General features: G+C 36.1%; 1 protein-coding gene across 9 annotated transcripts; it reads right to left on the reverse strand.

Moving 5' to 3' along the window:
- Positions 1–2,585: 2,585 nt before the first annotated feature.
- Positions 2,586–24,068, reverse strand: LOC132300757 (putative disease resistance protein RGA4). Of its 9 annotated transcripts, XM_059797988.1 has the most exons (15): positions 20,089–24,068; positions 19,922–19,973; positions 19,604–19,710; positions 19,110–19,191; positions 18,741–18,869; positions 17,161–17,215; positions 16,466–16,608; positions 15,206–15,318; positions 10,944–11,692; positions 5,779–5,930; positions 4,034–4,099; positions 3,707–3,858; positions 3,174–3,535; positions 3,017–3,085; positions 2,586–2,892 (listed from the first exon to the last, which is right to left on the reverse strand). In XM_059797988.1, exons 1-2 carry the CDS (start codon positions 23,558–23,560, stop codon positions 19,969–19,971), a joined length of 3,477 nt encoding a protein of 1,158 aa, XP_059653971.1. In that variant the 5' UTR covers positions 23,561–24,068; the 3' UTR covers positions 2,586–2,892; positions 3,017–3,085; positions 3,174–3,535; positions 3,707–3,858; positions 4,034–4,099; positions 5,779–5,930; positions 10,944–11,692; positions 15,206–15,318; positions 16,466–16,608; positions 17,161–17,215; positions 18,741–18,869; positions 19,110–19,191; positions 19,604–19,710; positions 19,922–19,968. The 9 variants fall into 9 exon arrangements, with proteins under 9 accessions (XP_059653971.1, XP_059653962.1, XP_059653966.1 ...); XM_059797979.1 differs by having other exon boundaries at positions 19,922–24,068; XM_059797983.1 differs by lacking the exon at positions 19,110–19,191 and having other exon boundaries at positions 19,922–24,068.
- Between the last annotated feature and the right edge of the window lie 562 nt (positions 24,069–24,630).

Consider the following 24,630-nt stretch of genomic DNA (forward strand, 5'->3'; position numbering starts at 1 on the left):
GGGCCACCGAGTTCTTTGCCTAAAACTGAACATGATGCTTTCCGACATCTACTAGCACGACATTCCTCCATTTCCACCTCAAACTTCGCTCAAACAGGTACCTCTCATTCGCACATCAGGTTTCCACATTATCTGGTGGACCACCCTGGATCATTGATTCAGGAGCCACTGATCACATGACTGGTATGGCATCTGACTTTTCTTCGTACAGTTTATGTTCTAGTAAGGATAAGTTTAGAGTTGCCGATAGCACCTTCACCTCCATTGCAGGGAAGGGCACTGTTTCTGCCTCTCCTAATCTTACCTTATCCTCTGTTCTTCATGTCCCCAAGTTTACCAATAACATCCTTTCTGTCAGTTACATTACAAAAGGCTTGAATTGTAGTGTAACCTTTTTTCCATCTCACTGTGTGTTTCAAGACTTAGACACAGGGAAGACGATTAGAAGTGGACGTGAGGACAATAACTTGTATTTGCTGAACGTGAGGCCAACTTCTTATTATGTTACAAATCAATCTAGTGTTAGGAATAGCAATGTCAATAAAGATCTGTTAATGCGACGGTATAATAGACTACCCAGTTTGCTTCTGTTGAATCTTTTGAGTTAAATTGTGAAACATGCGTTCTTGCCAAACAATGTCGAGTTTCTTATCCTACTAATATTAATAAAAATACAGCTCATTTGCAGCTTGTTCATTCTAATGTATGGAGTTTTGAATCTACTACTTCGTTACTTGGTTTTCGTTACTTTGTTGTGTTTATTGATGACTTTAGTCGATATACTTGGCTTTATCTTATGAAAACCAAAGATGAAGTTCATTCCATTTTTAAAACCTTTCATAGGATGGTATGTACTCAATTTGGTTGTCCCCTCAAAATCCTTCGATCTGATAATGGAGGAGAGTTTATGTATGGTGGTCTTGCTTCCTTTTTTGCTAATAACGGGATTGTCCATCAAACCTCTTATGTCGATACACCACAATAGAACAGTGTAGCTGAAAGAAAACATCATCATATTGCGGAGGTGACCCATTCTCTTCTAATTGGGATGGGAGTGCCTAAAAGTTATTGGGCTGATGCAACCTTAACAGCTATATACCTTATCAATCGCATGCTTTGAAGGTTCTTGGCTATCAATCCCCCTTCTCTATCTTACACCATGACACTGCCGTGTTTACTGTCCCTCCGAAAGTGTTTGGTTGTGTTTGTTATGTTCACATTCATCATCGCAAGGACAAAATGGACCCCTAAGGCAATTCGATGTGTCTTTCCTGGATACTCCGCCACTCAGAAAAGGTATCGGTGTTATAACCCTACCATTTGTCATCGCTTTGTCTCCATGGATGTTACATTCTTTGAGTCTGTTCCTTTTTTTTTTTTCACTGCTCGGGATTCTCTATAGGGGGAGACTACTATACAGGTAGAGAATCCGTCGTCCATTCAAAGGGAATGCCCCCTTCCTTTGCCTGTTCCCACTCAGGGGGAGCTTCTTACTGAAGTGCATATGTCTAGTCCTCCAACACTAATGATTTGTAGCAGGGAAAGCAACCAATTATCTACACTAGGAGGGCAAAACAAATTATTGACTCGCCCCAGGACCAAGAAGTCTCCATCGATCCAAGTAATTCCTTAGTTGACATTGATACTCTTGATTCTTTTCACAATAGCATTTATGTTGATCTTGATGTCCCTATTGCCTATCGTAAGGGTATTTGTAGTTGTACAAAGCATCCCATATCTCAATTATATCCTATGATGCCTTATCTCCAACATATCGTGCTTTCACTTCGTGTATCTCCTTTATATCTATTCCTTCTAGTGTTTCAAATGCTCTCAGTCAAACTCCATGGAAGAAAGCTATGCTTGAAGAAATGAAGGCCCTTAAGAAGAATGGTACTGGGGATATTGTTCCATTACCTAGGGATAAGAAACGAGTATGCTGCAAATGGGTCTACGCAATAAAGTATCATGCAAACGAAACAATCAAATATAAAGTTCGGTTAGTTGCAAAGGGCTTCACTCAAACCTATGGAATTGATTATCTGGAAATATTCACTACAACAGTTATGTTTTTCACCAGCGCTCAGAAACGCTGGTGAAAGCCTAAAAAAACTAATTCAATTACCAGCGTTCATAGAAAACCGTTGGTGATTTCAGCGTTGGTAGGCCTTTACCAGCGCTTTTGAAAGAGCGCCGGTATTGTTACCTTTACCAGCACTCCTTAAAGAGCGGCATTAAGTCATTCCCAACACTCCATAAAGAGCACTGGTAGCAAGTCATTACCAGCGCTCACTAAAGAGCGTAGATATTAAGTCATTGCCGACGCTCCCTATGTAGCGTTGGTATTAAATAATACCAGCTCTCCATAAAGAACGCTGGTATTAATTATTTATCATCACTCATTAGGGAGCGCTAGTAAATTAGTCATTACCAGCGCTCATTTAATGAACGCTGGTGTTCCCAGTTTTAATTTTTTTTTATTTCCCCTTTATAAAGCCTGTTTTTATAAAACTACATTTGTTTTAATTTTTTTTTTTGAAGCTGCCAAATGTCATCCAATATAACACAAGTTGTCAATATGAAAATACCATCCAAATTGTCTACTAATAAATAAAGCTGCTAAATGTCAACCAAAAAGCCAAAATGTCTACTAATACAACCACAAGTGAACCTGCCAATATAAAAATACCATCCAAATTGTCTAGATAAAGCTACTAAATGTCAACCAAAAATAATTAAGAATTTTTGACAAAGGTAGTAGAAGTTTTCAAAAAGAACCCATCAAAATGTAGTGGAAGTTTTCACATTGGTCAAGGAAATTCAAAAAGCACAGCCACGACCCCATCTTCAGCTTCAACTTCGACAACTCCTGCCCATTTGATTTGAATTACCCTACATTTTTTATAAATTCATTAAGCGCACATTATAATAAATGAAAATTTAACATATAAGAAATTAGGGGTATTAGAATAAAATATAATGAAAATTTAACATATAAGAAATTAAAGTCCATAACCTTAACTGAATTGGCACGACTAGAAATTGAATTTGGGCATACTCTAGGAGCATTTAAAGAATCAGAACCCTTCAAAATAACAAAACAAAATTATACATGAAATCTTGGCATAAGTAAACTTATATTCAGTAAAGAGTAAAACTAATAATAAATATACCTGTCCACTACAATTTTGTTGTTACATCTGCATTAGCATAGCCACTTGTTTTTGTAAATTTTCCAATTTGTCGTCATAGTCGGCTCGTAAATTTTCCAACTTGTCATCACAGTCAGCTTGCATTTTTGAAATGGTGTTCTGCAACTCTACACGTGCAGCATGTGCATCCTCATCAGATTTTTTGGCTTTGTTAATGAGTTCAGCTTTACTAGGAGAGGGCCCCCAAACATCGCTTGGTGTAGGCCCCAAGCCAAGCATCCACACACAACCACTTCTCTCTCGTCCCCTCACAACGGAGTACAAATCATTGGAACTGCCGCGAGTCATAGTATGGGCTGTTTTTGAAGATCTTTTACGCTTTGCTACACACAAAAAAAAAAAAAAAAAATTAAATAAATAAAAAAATAAATTAAAATAATTAATTAATTAATTTACCCATTAAACGTTTAGGAGAAGTAACTTAATTAAAGGATATGTAAATACTCTAACTATTAAATTATTTATTTGCAATAAAAAAAATATATCTTTTTCACCAAATTAATTATGATCTTAACAGCCTCTATCACGAGCATAATCTTCAAAAAGCCCAATACAAGGGCCTTCATAATGACATGCCCACCACTTGTCCAGCTCCACTGGAGAGACTAGTAGAGAGATGAAAAAGTACAATGGCGTTTGTAAACTCCTACAAAAATTAAGAGGAATGGCAAATTGGTCCATCACAATTCCTTAAAATCCAAAACAACTATATATATATATATATCTATATATATATATATATATGCAAATTAAGCAACAATTACTACCTTTTACCTACTATGTTGCTTGCTTTTTGATTGAGAAACAAAATATATACCAACCTATAACAGAATGCTCTTTAATTCCTGCTGGTTGCTTTTTTTTCCCAATGACAGTTCCTTATGTACCTGACAAACAAAATAAATATCAACGACATCTAAAAGGCCCAAATGAATATCAAAAGCCTATTCATGAACAAATTAACCAAATTGTCATTTTATGGTGTAAAAAGGGACAATGAAAACTTGCTACTATTGAAAAGATAAGAATTGAAAGGAAATCAATTTGTAGTTGGTCCTATTCCATACCAAAAAATAAATAAAAAATGTGGTGTACGTGTAACTGCATTGATTGCCTATTTAGAAAAAATATGGAAGGTGGCCTTCATGACCTCTCCTATGCACTGGACTATTGTAACAGATCATATGCTTGCTTCTAGATCCAAAAACTCTCTTCCATGCAATCCTAATTCCTTAATGAGACTCCTCAGGAGTACGAGACTAAGCTCTTTCACACATTTTTTTTTATAAAGTGAAATGCACAAGAGAATGCAAGACCAACCTTAATAAGTTAAATGTATCTTTTCAATTTCGCTAAGTTCTTAGATATATTTGAACTTGATATTCTATATATTTAAACTTTGAAAGATAATTTTGAAATTTAAAAAAAAACAATGCACTAAATGCATCGTGCTCTTCAAAAATTATAAAATCCAAAATGGAAGAATTAAAATAAGACAAAATATAATACATTTAATTTAGTATTCGTTGATATTTCATGTGTTTAATCTATGGCGTCTAAATACTGAACTGCACGTATGCATATATACATACAATTTAACCATGTATTTGTTCATTTCTTCTCACAAGTTTAACAAGTCCAATAAACCTGTACACATACTCCTTTCTGTGATCCGTCAAATAATATAAAAGGTTGAGTTCAAACATTCACTTCAAGAAAGTTATCTATAAAAGACTAATTGCAATCCGGTTATAAATTATTTGGGCTCGGAATTTGCAGAATGCATCAAAGTAGAATGTGTAATAGTGGCAAACCAAAATGCAATTAATCAAGCCGAATGTTGGTCCAATATTTCCTTGTGAATTTCATTAATTGGAGAGAGAGCAAAAAGTTTCTTCCAGCTTTATACTGTACAAAGCTCTAAAGCTCTACTACTATAAAAAGAAACGATTTTTCTTTTTCAACCTTGAAAATATGAAGGAGCAGCATCAAATGACAAAGCAATTAAGGAAAAAGGATAACTGGAAGGCACCCATTTATTGTGGAGGAAGGGTTCAATTTTACTAAACTATGATTAGGAAGAGTGTTATCAAAGATTACAGCCCAGATCCACTTTTTTTTTCTTTTTGTTTTTTAATTGAAAACATTATTATGGACAAACCAAAACCAGTGATTTAAATATTAGCGCAATCAATACTAAATTAATAAATGCAAATATATATATTTGACAATAAAATGTCTAGCAAACAGAAGTCATTTTTCTGATTAAGCTCCCATAATATTTTCCTACTCCAAACTCAAAACTACGACATCATTTGAAACAAGAAATGTTGGATTTCAGAAAGAAAAAAAAAAAAAAAAAAAAAACACACACACACAAACAGCTACACAAACAATTACAGTAAAAAGCAATTGAAACGAAACCCCTCTAAATTGAAAACCGTTTACTCTATCATCAAGAAATTAAATAAAAAATAGAACTTGAAAAGTAAATCAAGCACAATCTAAATGGAACAGCCAAACCAAACCTAGAAATCACAAGCAATTAAGATAGAAATTGAATTACCCAGTAGATTCAATAGAGAGAGAGTACCAAAGAGAGAGCATATGAAGATCGCCTACTCCCGACTTCATGCCTGAACTGCTAGAGCAAGGAATAGCATGGAAAGCTGACTGCAAATTGGAACCTTCGACCAATTTCAACGAGAGAGAATGATCCTACATTGCCAAGAGATTTCCCCCAAAGTTAGGTTTGACATGTCAATGAGCTCATCAACATTAAGTGGGTTTGAGATTGAAGTAAGACAGAGTGTATATAACTACAAGAAGAGTGAAAGAGAGGCGATTTGCGATTCAATCTTACCTTTCAATTGATTAATCAGTTTTAATCGAAGAAATAGAGGGCTAACGCTGAAATAGAGTTTTACAACAGAGGAAAGAGAACCAGAGCGTTCGATATATATATATATATGATGGGTGAGAAATAGGCAGCTGTGATGCAAAACAAAACTGATTCTCTGATCAGCCAAGGTGGATAAGGGCTGGAGGTAGGACCAGGCGGCTTGATTGACGAGGCGGTTGCGTATGGAGATCTTGCAACTGCCTGACACTAGCACGGCAGTGGTGGTGGGGGACAGGACACTGGCGGTGGAGGGGAGGAGGTCCTTTAAGGAGGTGTAGGACAGGGGGGTTTGATGAGCTCCAAATCCACGGTTGGGAATGATGGTGTTGATGGAAGGAGAGAACCACGGTTTAGAACAAAAAAAAACATCGTAGTTTAGGAAAATAATTTTATTTCAGAAAATTTTCAGCCCGGGAAAACGCAGAGGTAAGGAAAATTTTGGCTATTACCAGCGTTCAAAAAGAACGCTGGTAATTACAGCGTTTACAATGGTTTAAATAGGGCTATATCAGCGCTCTTTCACCAACATTGGTAATTAATACCCAACACCAGCGGTCTTAAAAAGAACATCGGTTAATCCCTATTTTGTTGTAGTGATTTGCTCCTGTTGCCAAGATGAACTCTATACGTGTTCTTCTTTCTTTTGGCAGCTAATATGAATTGGCCCTTACATCAGGTAGATGTAAAGAATGCTTTTCTTCACGGTGACTTAGAGGAAGAGGTGTATATGACTATGCCATCAGGGTTTAAGTTTGTTAATAGTCAGAATTTAGTGTGCAAGCTAAATAAAGCTTTGTATGGGTTAAAGCAGTTGCCACGTGCTTGGTTTGAGAGGTTCAGCGCTGCTGTGAAAAGAGTAGGGTACACACAGAGTCAGGCAAATCATACTCTCTTCATCAAGAAGCACCAAGGCTACACCACTGCCCTTATTGTATATGTTGATGATATTGTTATCACTGGAAATGATCCAGAAGAGATTTATCGAATGAAGTCTTTCTTAGGGACAGAATTCGAGGTTAAAGACCTCGGATCATTGAGATACTTTCTTGGCATCGAGGTGTGCAGATCGAAGAAAGGTGTGTTCATTTCTCAACGGAAGTATGTGTTAGATTTGTTGGCTGAAACAGACAGGCTTAGAGCTAGACTGATTGATATTCCCATTGAGCAAAACCATAAGCTTAATGATGTAGATGGAAACCCATTAGATGATGTGGGAAGATTTCAGCGATTGGTTGGGAGACTGATTTACTTATCTCTCACGTGCCCGGATATTGCCTATATTGTTAGTGTTATTAGACAGTTTACGCATACTCCACGTTCACCTTACCTTGAGGTAGCTCATTATGTTCTTCGCTAGCTCAAGCACCTGGTAAGGGGATATTGTTTGGCAGTCATAGCCACTTGCGTGTTGAAGCCTATACTGATGCTGATTGGGTAGGGTCTGTGACAGATCGACGATCTACTTCAGGATATTACACATTTGTTGGAGGTAATCTTGTTTCATGGCGAAGAAAAAAATAGTCTGTAGTAGCTAGATCTAGTGCAGAGGTTGAGTTCAGATCCATGGCACATAGAGTTTGTGAGTTGTTATGGCTACGTACGATATTAGGTGAGTTGGGTTATCTTATTCGCGAGTCAATGAAGTTGTATTGTGACAACAAGGCTGCTATTAGCATTACCCACAATCCAGTTCAACATAACAGGACAAAGCACATTGAAGTTGATTTACACTTCATCAAGGAAAAGCTTCGTCTTGGGCTGATTTGTACTTCATACGTCAATACACATGATCAGGTTGCTGATGTTTTGACTAAGGGTGTAAGCAAGACTTGCTTGCAAAATATATTAGTCAAGCTAGACATAATAGATATCTTTGCATTAGCTTAAGGAGGAGTGTTGTCAAGGGTTTATTTGTTATTACTTATGTAATGTTGGGGCTTATATGTAATTTCTGAAACTTATTATTATAAATAGAATGTGGTGGAAGGATGAAAGTATTATTTCATTCTCTCTCTTTCACCATCTCTTTCTCTTTTTCTTTCATCCGCTTTCTTCTCTTTTTCTTCTTTTTTATCACTTCTGATTTGATTAGGTTCGCATGCGCTTTACACACCTATGATATCGATATAGTGCGTATAACCCCCCATCGTTTGTTCACCTAATTATACTTTAAAAATGGTGCGGATTAGTGCCTTTTGGGCGTTGACCTCTATTGACCAGTACCGGAACTACAAAAAGACTAAAATAGCCTTCTATCTATGATTTAAAAATAATAATAAAATAACAAAAAATGGGAAAAGAGTAAAATAGCCCTCTATCAATACTCCATCTCTATTCTCGTTCTCGACTCTGAACTTGCCCTCTTTCTCTCTCTCTCTGCAACTGCAAACTACAAAATTTACAAGAATCAGAAGTTCAAAACCCATATATTTAAGTTTATTTATCAGTCTACAAGAATCAAAAGTTCAAACCCATATCGGCATATCATTTCAGCCTCCCCAATCACCTCCATCTCTATTATCATTCTCAACTCTGAACTTGCCCCCTCTCTCTTTCTCTCTGCAACTGCAAACTACAAAATCTACAAGAATCAAAAGTTCAAAACCTATTACCTACATCAAAACCCATATTGGCATATCATTTCAAATTGTTCAAAAAATCAAAACCCATATCTTTCAGTTTCCATTGCCCGCTGTTCCAGTTCGGGTTCGCCGTTCGCAAGCTTCAGCCACTGTCTCTCAACTCTCAAGCTTGCCCCCCTCTCTCTCTCTGCAACTGTTAACTTGTATGTATGGGTTTTGTTTTTATTTTTTTTCTAAATCAACTAATCAAGGTCTATAATTCTTGTTTTGCAAACTAAATCCTATTTGGTGAAATTTTTTATGATCTAATTTTTTTTAGGGCAAATCATTTCAGCCTCCCCAATCGTCTCCATCTCTATTCTCGTTCTCAACTCTGAACTTACCCTCTCTCTTTCTCTGTAACTGCAAACTACAAAATCTACAAGAATTAGAAGTTCAAAACCCATATATACTATATACAAATATATATATATGGTGAAGGGTAGTAAAGGAATATTAAAAGGGCATTTCCGGAATAAAGGCTTTAAAATGGTCATTTGCCATGCACATGACCAACTGGCGTCCAATTCTCATCGTAATAGTCACCGGAGGTGGCTTAATTGCACATTTTTATATCTAGTATGGAGTCATATAAATAAATCTAACTAAAGGAGTGTCATTCGCACAAATTTAAAACCACATAGGTGTTTTTCAGACTTTCCCCATTTGATTATATCTTAAAGTCAACAACATTTATATCCCTTTGAATGCGAGAATAACCTAAAAAAATACATTAGTGAGCACGAGGATCAAGTTTGTCTTGTCCTAGGCTTAAGATTATGAACAAAATAAATACACCCAAACACCTTTAGAGGAAAGAAAAAAGGGTTTTTGTCAGAAAACATCATTTGGAAGAGTGATTTTCCTTGAAGGACCCTAGAAGGCATGCGGTTTAAAAGATAAGCAGCAACCAAAACTGCATCTGCCCAAAAATATTTTGGAACATGTATTTGAAGTATTAAGGCACGAGCGATAGCTAGGAGTAGGCCATTCTTCCGTTCAGTAACTCCATTTTGTTGAGGGGTATCAACACAAGATGTTTGATGAATAATGCCCCTCAACTTAAGAAATTTTTGAAAAGCATAAAGTGTATATTCAAGGGCATTGTCAGTTCTAAGAATAAGTAATTTTGCATCAAACTAATTTTGAATTTCAACATAAAAGAATTGAAAAATAGAGAATACTTGAGATTTATCTTTAAGAATATAAACACAAGTTAAACATGAATAATCATCTAAATGACACAAAATAACGAGCACAAAATAAACCGGTAGTACGAGCTGGTCCCCAAACATCCGAATGTACTAACTCAAAAGGTTTTAAACTTTTATTATCAAAACGAGACTTAAAAGTAGCCTCACGATGTTTACTTAGAAGGTCGCAAGTAGTACAATTAAACTTAGCAAAATCAACTAAAGAAGGGACCAAGGCTCGAAGACTATTTGAAGAGGGATATTTAAGGCGGTAATGCCACTGGTAAGCTGAAGAGGAGATGGAATGTAGATGTATTGAGTACCAGAAAACAATTCTGTGGTAGCGTAAAACAAATACAATTTTTCACAAATTTCTTTCCCCCTTTCCCAATCTTCATTAGTTGGCAATCTAGTGTAAAGTCTCTCACGTTGTTTTAATCGTGGGAACACATCTTTATAATACAAAGCAACTTCAAGCATAAGATATGTTGAGTTCCAACGAGTTTTACAATCAAAAGCTAACTTTTTAGTATAAGGGATCTTTAATTAGCGAGCAGCTTCTTCAAAATTTTCAATTCTACTTGGTGTTGCTGTCCAAAAATAAACACTATCACGTATTCTTTCTATCCCATCCCCAATTACTTCCAACCCATCTTTAACAATTAAGTAGAAGATGTGTGCACAACATCTCGTGTGGAAAAAGCTTCCCTCAAGTAAAAGTGCATTAGAATCAAGCTTGTCTAAAAGACAACAAATGATAACATCATTTGTGGGCAATTATCCAAAAAAATTGTGGATAACTTCCTATCTATATTCCAATCATAAAAGGTATCCATAAGAACTTTAGAAAGGACTTCCTTATTATGTGGAGCGGGAACATACAAAAACCTAAAATGAATCAAAATAAAAAAAAATCTTAATTAATTAAGTATAACAAGTGAAATAAATAAAATAATTGAATATCTAGTGAATAAACATAAATATGTAAATGAAGAAACTAATATTAGTCTATTACCTCAAAATTCTTTGTTGCAACTCCCAAGAATCATCGATAAAGTGGGCTGTTATTGCCATGAAACCTTTCTTTGAATGATTGCAAGTCCACATATCAGAAGTGATGGCAACTCTACTCCCAATGGTCTCCAACAACCACGATGTTTTAGCTTTCTCAGATTCATAAATACTTAAGATGTCCCTTTTGATTGTATTTCGAGAAACCAACTTAAACATTGGTTGAAGGGCATTAACAAATCTTCGAAAGCGGGAATGTTCAAAAATGGAAAGTGGATACTCATGCACTATGATCATGCCCGCAAGCTCATCACGTGCAACTTTTGCAGCTTGTTTATCAAACAGAGAAGTGCGACATTCCAACTGTCCATCCATCTTTTTCAGATTTTGTTGCGAAACAAACTGTCTCATATCCTTGTTTCCAACTTTCTTACACCTTTTTAAATGGTCGCGCAAGCTACTTGTTCCATTCTTACTAGGTGCTTTCAACTTTGAAGTGCAATGGTTGCAAACACTATACTCTATCCCATTTATCTTTACCTTCTTAAAATCATTCCACACAGCTGATGTTATTTTTTTTTTCTTGGGCGAAGTTGCTGAAATTAAGACTTGATTCATCAATTGTATTTGTATCTTTCATTGGAGCAGAATCTGTCATTGGAGCAAAATTAGGGGTTGGAGATGAGTTATCATTTGATGATAAATCTACAATCTTCCTTTTATCACCCTGTGACATCTTTCAATTTATTTATACTGCAAAATAGACAACAAAAAATAATAAAATTAAAATGATATATAATAATAATTAAGTTAATAACCTTTAAGTCCCATGCTGAAAAGAATAAGAGACAATTCTAAATCATTGACCACAACATATCAGTTACAGTGTTAAGAAAAATATAGTGAAAAAAAGTCAACCCAAAAAAAAACAAATCGCGTAGGGGGATGGGTGATGTGAATCCTCGGTCTGCCAAATGTAATAATATATTCTATATATACATGTAATATATATAATATATTATATTTATAATATATTACTTGTATATATAATAATACTATATTACTATAATAGAACTACTTCTTTTCTTCGTGGACAATTGGGGATTCTATTGAAATATATAAAATATACTATATATGTATAATAAATATATAGAATATATTATATATATTTCAATAGATTCTTCATTCTATAAGAGAGAAGTGCATAGAGTGAATATAGAAAGACGTATGCTCAATAGCACGATAAAATACAACATATGAACTGTGAAAAGAATATATGAAAATAATATAAAACAATTTTCTTGGTACAATTTCAACATTCCTTTACTTTCACAGTTTCACATTCTTTTCCAATTGGTGAAATATATAATAATATATAGACACAAAAATATAAAAGCACACGTTGAAATATATAATAATATATAGACACACAGATATAAAAGGAATTAGAAATATAGAAAAGAGAAAAGGAGATAACTGACCCCTAAAGATCAGGCTGACAGTGACAGATTGACAGGTAGGTGCCGCTGACAGTGAAGAAGATTGAAGAGTAATCGAGCGTTGTGACTTGTGAGATCTAGGGTTTCTAATGTGAGCATATATACTAAATAAAATATGGATAATTAATTAATTAGTTATTGGGTGACGGGTAGGCAATTAATTAATTACCTATTGGGCGATGGGTAGGCGTCGCTGAGAATAATGATGTGAATGAGAGAGTTAAGAAAACATAGGGTTCCTAATTGGAAATAATAAATATATATAATAATCAAATAAGGGTAGTTAAGTAATTTCTATATCTAAACGGGGCGGGGTGGGGCGACCTCCCCCCGCCCCTGCACCAAACCTGCTCGGCTTTTTGATATATCAAACCATCCCCGCCCAATTAGCTAAACGGTCCCCCAAAACCGCCAAAAACAGGGCAGGGCGGATAACCGCGGGGGCGGGTCAAATTGCCATCCCTAAGCGGAACCAATTCCATGAATAGGCGATTTGGCACCATTCGCTATAGTAACAACCGATGATGAGAGAACATGAGAAATATCAGAAAAAAGAGATGGGTTACCTGTTATGTGATCGGATGCCCCTAAATCAATGATCCAAGGTGTAGTAGAGGAAGCATGGAGACACGTGTTAGCTAAAGTAACGATAGTAGCGGTGGAGGAGGGTTGATTTGCACGCTCCCGCTTTACCAGAGAATTATATTCGACTTTGGAGAGAACGACTTGTTTATTCATAGGAGTGGGAGTAGTCTCCTCCGAAACCGAAGCTTGATTAGCCCAAGCTGGCTTGCCATGAAGAGCCCAACACAAGTCAACATAGCGATTGTTTCAGCCACAATAAGTAGACTTCTTGCTACCGTGACCCCCTATGCCGCCACGAGTACCACGGCCTGGGTTGAAAGGACCTCTACCCCCTCGTCCTCCACGGAAAGTATCATGTCACCGAGTAGGAACAAAAATAGCAAAGTAGTTGTCCTTCTCAATCATCGGGACATGAATAGATGCTCTTCTAACTCGAGCAAAAGTCTCACTTGCTGTGGGTATCTCCTTGCCAGACAAAATCTGCGAACTGATCGGAGCTAGTCCGGGTTTAAGTCCAGATAAAAAAATTGTCACCCGAAACTCCTTCCTGTGCCGTTTTTGTTGTTCTATGTCTATAGTCAATGGTTGGTAGACATTCAATTCTTCCAACATGCCTTTCAATTCTGAGTAATAATTTTCAACAGAACGATCTCCTAGCTGGAGATTAAAAATATCCTGGTACAACTGATAAATTCGAGAAATATTCTTCTCTGAAGAATACGTGTCCCTGAGACTTTCTCAGATATCTTTGGCAGATTCTGGGAATGACACGTTGTTGAAGATCTCAAGCTCCAAGCTGATCCATAACCAAGTCATAATCTGAGCATCTTCTTTCTCCCAAGCCTCAATAATCTTTTCATCACTGGTGGGTTTGGTTGATTTAAGATATGACAGTTTTCCTTGAGCCCGTAAGAACACCTCTACGGCTCGAGACCATTGAAGGTAGTTTGAGCCTTTCAGTTTGGTGCTGGTGATTGACCCAAGTAGATGAGATTCCTTCGTTTCCATCACAAAAGCTGCCGAACAAATGAGATATAGTAACGAGAGGGAACCGAGATAAGAGAACTAAGATCTAGCCGAGATGAACCCGAGAGAAATTATCGAGGAGAGAGCCGAGGAGAGATCCGAGAGAGATTGCCGAGACGAGAACTGAGATCACCGAGGAGTGATCGCCGAGAAGAGATTGCTGAGAGAAAGCCAATTTGGGATCCGAGAGAGATTGCCAAGACGAGAACTAAGTTCACCGATGAGAGATCGCTGAGAAGCAATTGCTGAGAGAAAGCCGAGATGGAATCAAGAACGGAGTCTGAATAAGAATTTAAAAAAAAAAAAATTTAAGAGTGATCGATTTCCGCTCTGATACCATGTTGAAAGAGAGAGAGAAAAAGAATATATGAAACCGTATATCTTATTGAGTGAGTAATACAATGGTGTTTATATTGGAGAAGCTACGAGAGTAGGTGAGTGGAGAACAAATAAACCCTATACATGGTAATTCTATATATGGTAATGAGGGATAGGTGACAACTCATACAATAGTAACTGTACACGTGTGACAACTCATACAATACTGTACAACGTGACAACCCATACAATACTGTACAACAGATATCAAAGAAAGATCTTAATCTGGACAAAACAAGTAAAACATTTATAGAAAACGAGGGGGAAAAGAAATCCTGGGTTAAGGATTCATGTGAATTGTGATTTAAGTTAGGATGATGAACTAGTTTTGGCTTGCTAAATGTAGCTAAAACATCATGGACACTTATTGAATGTACAGAAAAGGCCACCGGAATATATGTTGGAAGGTGACTGTAGTAACTTCGGAGTGGAAGAAACTAGGTAGTTAATATTAGTGGCAACCACTCCCTCCCTAAAATCTAATAAGATGTTATAACCTAATGTATACCATGAAAATTGGAGGAAAAATTATTTCAAAGAAAATGATTTAGTCCCTGCCTCAAGTAAATAATCCTAATCGTTTTCATTCTCTTTCACAATATCGCACACTTTTTTTGTTTTTTTTTCCCAACAATTAAGAGAATGACAGTTCATTTTTCATTGAGTTGGATTGAATTTTTTTTCCATAAATTATAATGTTACATGGTTGAAAAATGTAAAAAATTTCACAAGCTGATTAATAAAAATGACAATAAATTAATCTGATAAGATGTCTCACCTTTGAGATTAAGCAATACAAATATGAACAATAATAAGATTGCAAGACTACTCCAATTATGTGCTCATGAAGCTGCCCCAAAACACATGCACAAACTGAACATTCGACAGTTGCTGAGAAGGTAAAAAGAGAAAAAATAAGTTTACCGTAAAAGGACAATTTCAATTGTATCATCTGCTTTCTATATCTACATTGATGGAAGCTGAACAAGCAAGCATTTATATATATATCTGCATGTACATATAAATGAAAATTAATATACTTCTATTAAAAAATACGTCTTAAAGAGTATATATATATATATATAAAAATAAAAATACAAAAAAGGGATAATTACTAGCTTTTAGTTGCGATTCGTAGAATATATTGTGCAATATTATTTTTTTAGCAATGACTAATCCAACCAATCTTACGTAATAATAATAACAATCAAAGAGAGAAGAACAAGATGGAGTGTGTTTTTTTTTTTTTTTTTTTTGAAAGACAGATTCGTTAGCTTCCCAAGGCCTTGAAGAAATTGCATGTCATCATGTCATCTGGATCCTCACTTTTCCTTAAAAAGAGAGACTTCAAATTGGAAAGGGGAAGAAGTGAAGAAGATGAAGAGGACGATGACATGGTTGCGACTGTATCTTTTGTAGTCGTAGAGATTGTTGGGGTTGGGAACACTGTCATCATTAACTCTTGTTCTACTAGCTTCTTGCTGACGGCACTGATTCCTAGTTCTTCAAGGCATGGTTGCAGAATAGGCATTGATGCCAGATAAAGGCATTTTTCAATGGTTAATTTGGAAAGAGAAGGAAATAATGGGAACCAACTAAGTAGTGACTTCTTCACATGTTGTTGATGTTGCTGTTGGTCCAGTAAAGTTGTCATTGCCGTTACTGTTGCTTCTTCTTCTACTGCTTCGCTCCTCCATCATCCCTTCAAGTTAGGCAAACACAAGAGTTGGAGTTCTTTCCGGGATGGGAAGAACGTTGGTGTTGGTTCTGATCTTCTTATTGCTGCTGCTGCTCCTCCTCCTCCACTGCATGAAGATGTAGAAGAGGTAAAGACGAAGAGAGGGACTCCTCACCGCCACTACCACTGCCACTCCTACTGTTGTATACGCAGTCCATGGATCCCATTTAAAAAATACTCAGAAATTGGAGAGAAGGAAGTTGCCCAAATAATGGAAGATGTATCCATGCACATAATAATATATCAATTCTGACTTGATGTAAAACACGCAGATTAATGGAAAACAAAATGAATAATGACCTGAATCAGGTTTTTCAAGCTTAATCCTTTGCCTTGATCATGAGCACCAATAGAGACAATAAGTCTCCAGTAAATTTGTAAAATCCTTTCTCCCGACTCTCCTCCATTGCATAAAATCTTATCTAGACTACTAACATTCATCCCTACATCAGGGGGAAAATTCCACATTAAAGATCCACGTGAATTGTGATCAAAGTTAGGATGATCAAATAGTTTTGCATCCCACAATGGAGCTAAAAGATCATGGGCATATACAGAAATGGCCAAAGAAATATAGGTTGGAAGCTACTCTAGTAACTTAGGAGTGTAACAAAAAAATAAGTAAATATCTGCTTTTGTTAGTGCATCATGCCAGTAGACAGTCTCTGACCTAGTTTCATTATATCTTTATAGGAAAATTTGTCACAAGTAAGGCATACTGTAAAAACTGGAGCCAATATTGTTTTAAGGAACGTGATTCTGCCTCATATCAGCTATCCTTATATTTTTCTTTGGCCTCCACAATTTTGTGTAATTTGTTTTCCAACAATTAAGAGAACGGTTCATAAGGTGGAATTTTCTTACATAAGAGCCAAAATTTGCAAAAAATGAGAGTTACCAGACTAGAGTAGAAAAGAATCTAAAATTTTCACAATGCAGTTCATAGAACTTCTAAACATAGAAAAAGAAAAAAAGAAGCTAATGATACGTCTCACCTTTGACATTAAACAAAATTTAATTATGTGCTCATCAAGTGCTACCCCCGAACACCTGCACAAGCAAAACATTCGCATTTCCAAGAAGGTCAAAATGGAGATATAAGATAATGGTAAAAGGACAATTTCAATAGTATTTGTTGAAATACCTTTATTATATATTATTTTTATTTTTATTTTTGTTAGTTATTTTTAACCTTTTCTCCGGTGTTTTATGTAAGATCCCTATAATCATGGGATCACATAGATAAGATCCCTATAATCAAGGGACTACTTAGACTTTGGCATATTTCTTGTTTCTCTTTGATTTGGTTTTCTTTATTTGTACCATATTCTTGTATATAAATATGGAAAATGATAAGGGGGTGAAGGATAACCCCCGAAAAAACGATCGAATCTAATGTGGCCAAGCCATTCTCTAAAACTTCTTGCGCGTGAAGAGTAAAAGAGCCATCATGTGCTTAGCTCACCCCCAAAAAAAAATTGTTTGAGAAAAATACGAGGAAGGTAATGGACCCATGTATACTATGCAGATGACCGGAAGAAGATGGGTATATACAAATAGAAATACATATATATATATATACACACACAATTACATATATATATATTGGTTATAGATCATAAATATTCAAAGATTTTTTTCTACAAATTTCTCAATAGATTTAAGTATTACTCAATAATCTGATTTTAAGAATTACATGATCATCTTGTATTCGAATCACGCAAAAAATATTCAGGAGTATTCACAACATCACTCTTTAATTCGGGATTGGCTCTCTCTCTATCTAGGGTTTTGAATCAGTTTTCTTCTCCAGCAGCAATTCAATCGGTACAGTGATTTAATTTGATGTATCTATTCCGTGTAAATTATAAATTCTAAGATATACTACATAACAAGATAAAGATAAGTCTGATTCCTAAAACAAGGATAAAGATAAGTTCTCTCTAATTTTGGAGACTTCTGAGTTTTCTGGTATTCTTTTTCACGATATACAATCACCTTCCCACCTTCTTTGTTTTTTTTTTACCTGCACGTGATGGGCTCTTTTGCTCCCTCACGTAAAAGGGGTGAGAATCTAACGTGGCCAAGCTAAGTCAGGTTCGGTGATTAATCCGGGGGATACCTTTTGGTTCTCCTATCAATACTCTATAAATATAACTCTTGGCTCTTGGGTTGAGTAAACCAAATCCCAAAACTTCTTCTTTTGTATAATCTCCTTTCTATATCTACATTCATGGAAGTTGCATAAGCAAAAACATATATATATATATATATATAAAGAAAAATGAGGATTTATATATTTCTACTAAAAAATATGCCTTAAAGAGTGTTTAAAAAAAATAAAATAGAAAGGGAGAAGAAAGAAAAACTAGAGAGGATAATTACTAAATTGTAGTTGGAGACATTTCTGTCGTCGTTAAGTTGTAGCATAATGCAGGCAGAAAAATGGAAGATAATATGTATAATGACCTGAATTAGGTCTTGCAACCTTAATCCTTTTCCTTTATTTCGATTACCAGTAAAGACAAAAATTCCAAAATATCCAATTACAGCATAAATTTTTTTCCCAACTCACCTCCATTCCACAGAATATTGTCTAGACTACTAATGGTCATCCCTAGAGCTTTGGCCATTTACTTTGAAGCTGCTCATGCTCACTAGTTTTTGTAATCATCCAATTGGCTGCTTCCACTTCTGTTTCTTCCTGTAATTTTGCAGAAACTTCATGCTAATTAATGTGAAAGAAGGGCCTTAATCAAAGCAAAACAAGTCAAAAATTTCTAGCAAGCAAGGGAAAAATTTTCTGTACTAAAGAACCATGTGAATTGTGGTTACAGTCGGATTGCTCAATGTAGCTAAAAGATCATGGCATTTCAAAATATATGTTGGAAGCTAATTCTTGGAACTTAGAAGTCGAAGAAACTAAGTGGTAAATAATGAAGACCTGCATTTTGTCGTTGCATCATCGTGATTGATGTTAAGTAGTACTATCATTATGGTCGGTCAAGTAAAAAGACTTGGCTTGCCTGTTAAATGACAAGTATATAATCTTTTGTTAGTGCATAATGCCAATAGGAAGAGTCAATGTACCTAGTTTCATTATATGTTACAAGCAAATTTGTCATAACTTAACGAATACCATGAAAACTAAGAAAAAATTAATTTAAAGAAATGTGATTAGTCCCTGCCTTGAGCAAATTATCCTAATCCTTTTCTTCCTCTTTCACAAATTTGCAGTGAATTATCCTAACCCTTTTCTCCATCATTCACAAATTTGCACACTTTTTCCCAACAATTAAGAGAAGGATAGTTCATTTCACATTGTGTTGGATGGAATTTTTTCTTAAATTGTAATTTTACATGGTAGGAAAATTGTAAAAATTTCAGAAGGTGGTTCATAAAAGTGATAAAATAATATAATCTAATAAGATGTCTCACCTTTGAGATTAATCAATATGAATATGAAGAAGACTGTAAAAGTACCCCAATTATGTGCTCATGAAACTGCCCCGGAACACATGCACAAACTGAACATTCGACGTTTCCTAAGAAGGTAAAATACAAAAAAATAAGTTTTTGTTTAAGGACAATTTCAATAGTATCATCTGTTTTCTGTATCTATATTGATGGACGTTGCACAAGCAAAAAAACACACACACACACATAAATAAATAAAACGAGGATTTATATATTTCTACTAAAAAAATTGTCTTAAAAAGTGTAAAATAAAAAAAAAATAAAAATAGAGAGGATAACCACTAAATTGTAGTAGTTGGAGACATTTCTTGCTTTGTTTCCTCGTGCTAGTCTGTCCAATAAAAGATCAATTGAAGTTAAATAAAGAGAGCCACAGTGAAGGGGTAGAGAGAGGAATAAGATGGAGTTTTACAGTCTTAAAAAAATTCAGATCAGGAACGATTTACCTCTACTTTCACAGAAGAAATTTTGGATGTGAGCAATCTTTGGCCAATCTTCCCCTGTTTCTTCCTGGCATCTATCATATAGCACTTTGGCGCAATATGTAATTGTGAGTTGTTGTAATGCAGTGAGCTGGCGCATCCCATCGGACAGTGATGTCAATTCGCAGCAGAATTCAATTTCAAGTCGTTCAAGTGATGTGAGGTTCCCTATCCACTCCGGTAAAGTCTTCAAATTATGACACGACTTAATCTGCAGTGTTTGAAGAGTGGTAAGATGTTGAAGCCCCACAGGAAGAGATACCAACTCTGGAATAAAACAGATAGACAGATTCCTTAGGTTCCTAAGGCCTTGAGGAAATTGCATGTCGTTATCGTCACCTAGATCCTGGATATTCCATAACGACATAGACTTTAAGTTGGAAAGAGGAAGATGCGAAGAAGATGAAGAGGTTCCAACTATATCTGTAAACGTGGTGGTCGTAGAGTTGGTTAGTGGGGTTGGGGACACCAATGTCATCATTAACTCTTGTTCTACTAGCTTCTTGCTGACCTCATTGAGCTCTAGTTCTTCAAGACATGGTTGCAGAATAGGCATTGATGCCAGATTAGGGCAACCAATAATGGTTAATTTGGAAAGAAAATGAAATGATGGGAGCTTCAAATGTTGTTGTTGATGTTGCTGTTGGTCCACTAAAGTTGTCGTTGTCATTGCTGTTGTTGTTGCTTCTGCTGCTGCATCACTCCTCCACCATCCCTTCAATTTAGGCAATCCATGGAGTGTGAGTTGTTTCAGGGATGGGAAAAATGTTGGTGTTGGTGCTGGTTCCGATCTTCTTATTGCTGCTGTTGCATCTGTTGCTCCTCCTCCTCCTCCTCCCCCTCCAATTGAAGAAGAGGGTAAAGACGAAGAGAGGGACTCCTCACCACCACTGCCACTGCCACTCCCACTACTGTTGTCTATGTACTCCAGGTATTGCATACCCATGAGACTCAGAAATTGGAGAGAAGGAAGTTGCCCAAATAGCGGAAGATGTTTCCATACACATAATGATATATGAATTCTGACTAGATTTGGGAGGGATAAGCCAATTTTGTCAACCATCATCCAACTTGGGAAACTCACTCCACTGTAAGACTTTATTATCAACCCCTTCAAATTCGGGTGTGGACGTAGGGATTCCAACAATAACTCCACCTCCTGATCATCAATTATAGAAAAACCTAATTCCAGCGTATTAAGGTACTGTTTTGCCTCCAAGTAGTTTGTTCCCTCCATTCTTCCCTCTGCTGCTGCTGTGTTTTTCCAATGCCATCGTCTACGTGCGTCCCTACGTCTACTTGAGTCCCTGCGTCTCTTTAAGTCAATAAATAACCTCCCCCGTAGATTATTTAGGCTTCGCAATTCACTAAATCCAGTATTTAAGTCCGTTACAAACCTTGTTAACGTTGAAAGAGACGTCAATTGCCCAAATCCACATGGCATGCCAGTCAAGTCATGACACTCTTCACACTCAAGATGCCTGAGGCTAACCAATTTCCTAAAATCTGTTGGCAATTCTTTAAGAAACCCACATCTATTGAGTTTTAGAGTCTCCAAATTTTGCAACTTGGTTATAGAACTTGGCAGAGTCTTCATGTGATCACCACTAAGATCAAGATATTTTAAACGTTTCAGGTTGCTTATGTAACTCGGCACGATCTCGATCCCCAAGTTGGACATATTCAACACGCGTAAATATTTATAAGTAGAAACAATCCTTTCAAAAACCGTTTCTTCTAAATATTTATTCTTCAAAATAAATGTCCGTAACTTGTTAGCTCTCAGCAAGTTGGTTGGAATTTCCCATGATGAATCTACAAAATAACCACATGACACGTGACGAGTTCTTTCGGTAACATTTTTTGCATCTGAATTCTCTACTGAACTCTTGAGCCTCGCAACATTTTCTGCAACATCATGGACAAGATCATGCATTTTGCAACTTATTATCTCACCCCATTCATCTGTTCTAACATCTTGAAAAAATGACCTCCTTAGTAAATCCATAAAATACAAATCACCTACATCTTCCAATTGTTGATTCTCATACACTGACGGAATCAATCCCTCTGCAATCCACAATTGGATCAATTCTTTCTTATAAATTTTTTCATCTTTCAAATACAAGGAACAAAATGCAAAGCATCGCTTCAGATTCAAAGGGAGGTAATCGTAACTTATCTTTAGTATTGGCAAAATAACATCCTCTTGTTGAGCTATTTTAAACAAATCGTTATCTTTGAAAACCAACCACTCTGCATCTGTATTTTTAGAGTATAGTAGGCTTCCTATAGCCTTTATGGCAAGAGGAACCCCCTTACACTTCTGTACAATTTCCTTCCCCATTGTTACTCGACATGGATTCTCATGCTCTTCCCCCTGTTTCAATGCCATTTGCTTAAATAAAGACCATGACACCTTATCACACAAGCCTTCTAAAAAATATAGAGAATTTGTCCCCGTAATATTTGCAACTAAATTATTACGGGTTGTTACTAAAATTTTACTTCCTCTTGAACCACCCATCAATAGATTTCTTAATTCTAACCAATTATCACGATCTTCATTCCACATATCATCCAACACAAGTAAATATCTTTTTCCCTCAATTTCTGTCCTCAAATGCTTTTGCAATTCTTCCATATGAAGGGCTTTACCTGCTTCAGAACCTACGATTTTTTGCACAATGAGTTGCACATCAAAGGGGTTAGAGACAAACACCCATTTCATAAGTTCAAAATGTTTGGTGACCTCTTCATCATTATAGACTAATTGTGCAAGTGTGGTCTTTCCTAGTCCCCCAATACCAACTATTGCAACAACTGACACATTCTCTTCCACGTTAGTGTTCAATAACATTTCTACAATATTAGTTTTATCTTTATCCCTCCCAATAACAGTTTCTGGATGAACATAAGAGTGAGTCTCCTTCTTCTTAGTATTCTCTACAGGCCGCTCAATGAGGTGAAAGTTTCTCCTGTCTTGTGCAATTGCATCTAGTCTCTCCCTAACGGCCTTAATCTTTTGAGCCATCTTATTTGAGCTTGAGAAGAAATTGCGTACCTTTTTTAGCCTTTTGTTCTTAGTCAGAACTTTGCGCCGGAGAATTTGGGTGGAGAAGTCATTGAGCAAGTCATCGGCATCATAAAATACATCGTTGAGCTTTTCAAGCCAGTCTTCAACCTCAGTGTTTGTGGCTTTCTGCTCCTCTGCATCAACAAGCACTGCTCTGATTGTGGAAACTGTGTTTTCGAGTTTGTGAAGTTCTTTCTTCACACCCCGCACCAGTTTGATCTCTTGGTTGACCATCGAACCCAACTTCTTCAGGATTTGAGTTATAGTGTTGTAAATAACTGTTTCAGCCATTTTTTTTTTAATTTTCTTGTTGAGACAGACGATCAATAGTTTCTCTGTTGGGCATACTTTAATGTTCATTTCACAATTGGGGCAAAAAGCCCCTGTTCAAGTGGGTCCTTGGTGAGCGAAGAAAAAAATAAAAATAAAAATAAAAAAGATGGCTGGTCAGTCAAAGAAAAAGCAGGATGAAGCAACTAAGCAGAGGCGGAATGACAAGAGTGATAAAAAATAAAAATAAATAAATAAAATAAAAAATAAAAAAATCATTCATAACTATTGTCTACTTTTCTTTTCCACGCGCTCTGTGAATCTTCATGGAAAGTACGTCATGGACCATCAGTTACCAACAGTTTCTTATTGTTCACCAACCCAGTTCACAAATGGAGTATTTCTCTTTGCCTGCATTTTGCAATCAATGAGGACCCACCTGATGAGACTTGATTATCAATTTATTTGTACGGATTCACATGCTCATGTCGCCAATTTTCTTTCTGTGAATTGTCCTATTACTAGGTTAAAAAAAAAAAAAATTTGTCCTATTACCTCTTTTTTATGTTTATCACAACCACCCGTTGTAGAACGTCAAGCACGCCTTTCCAACGTCACAGGGAGCGTCGCAGGGCTTTTTCGGAGTGGAGCTTCCAACTGCTTAGACATTACGGGCGCAAATTCTTTGATGTAATTATTCCCGTTGTTCTCAGTGGGCACGAATCGTCCGCCGTAGATCGTTGAGTTATCTCCTATTATAAGTTCTTACGTGGTATATGTTTGATCACATCATTCATTATTATTTGACAATTAAAATCGTAGTTGATAATTACACCATCATTTATAAGTAATATTTCACTACCATTTATAAATAACATCACAAGATTTAAAAAGTAATATCACAGGATCTAAAAAGTAACATCACCATTTATGTGCATACCTTAATTTAAGAATGAAGATACTAATAAATGGTGGTGTAACATTTTACCACCATTTATAAGTAACATCACATGATCTAAAATGTAACATCACAGGAGTCTATGTGCATACCTTAATTTAAAGGTAAAGAAACTTATAAATAGTGGTGAAATGTTATTTATAAATATGGTGGTGTAATTGTCAAACACAGTATTTTAAATTGGGTTAAGTTTGTATGTGAC

This window comes from Cornus florida, unplaced genomic scaffold (assembly GCF_030987335.1).
Source record: "Cornus florida cultivar Cherokee Brave unplaced genomic scaffold, ASM3098733v1 CherokeeBrave_3.0.0_Hap2_Chr03, whole genome shotgun sequence".
NCBI lineage: Eukaryota > Viridiplantae > Streptophyta > Magnoliopsida > Cornales > Cornaceae > Cornus > Cornus florida.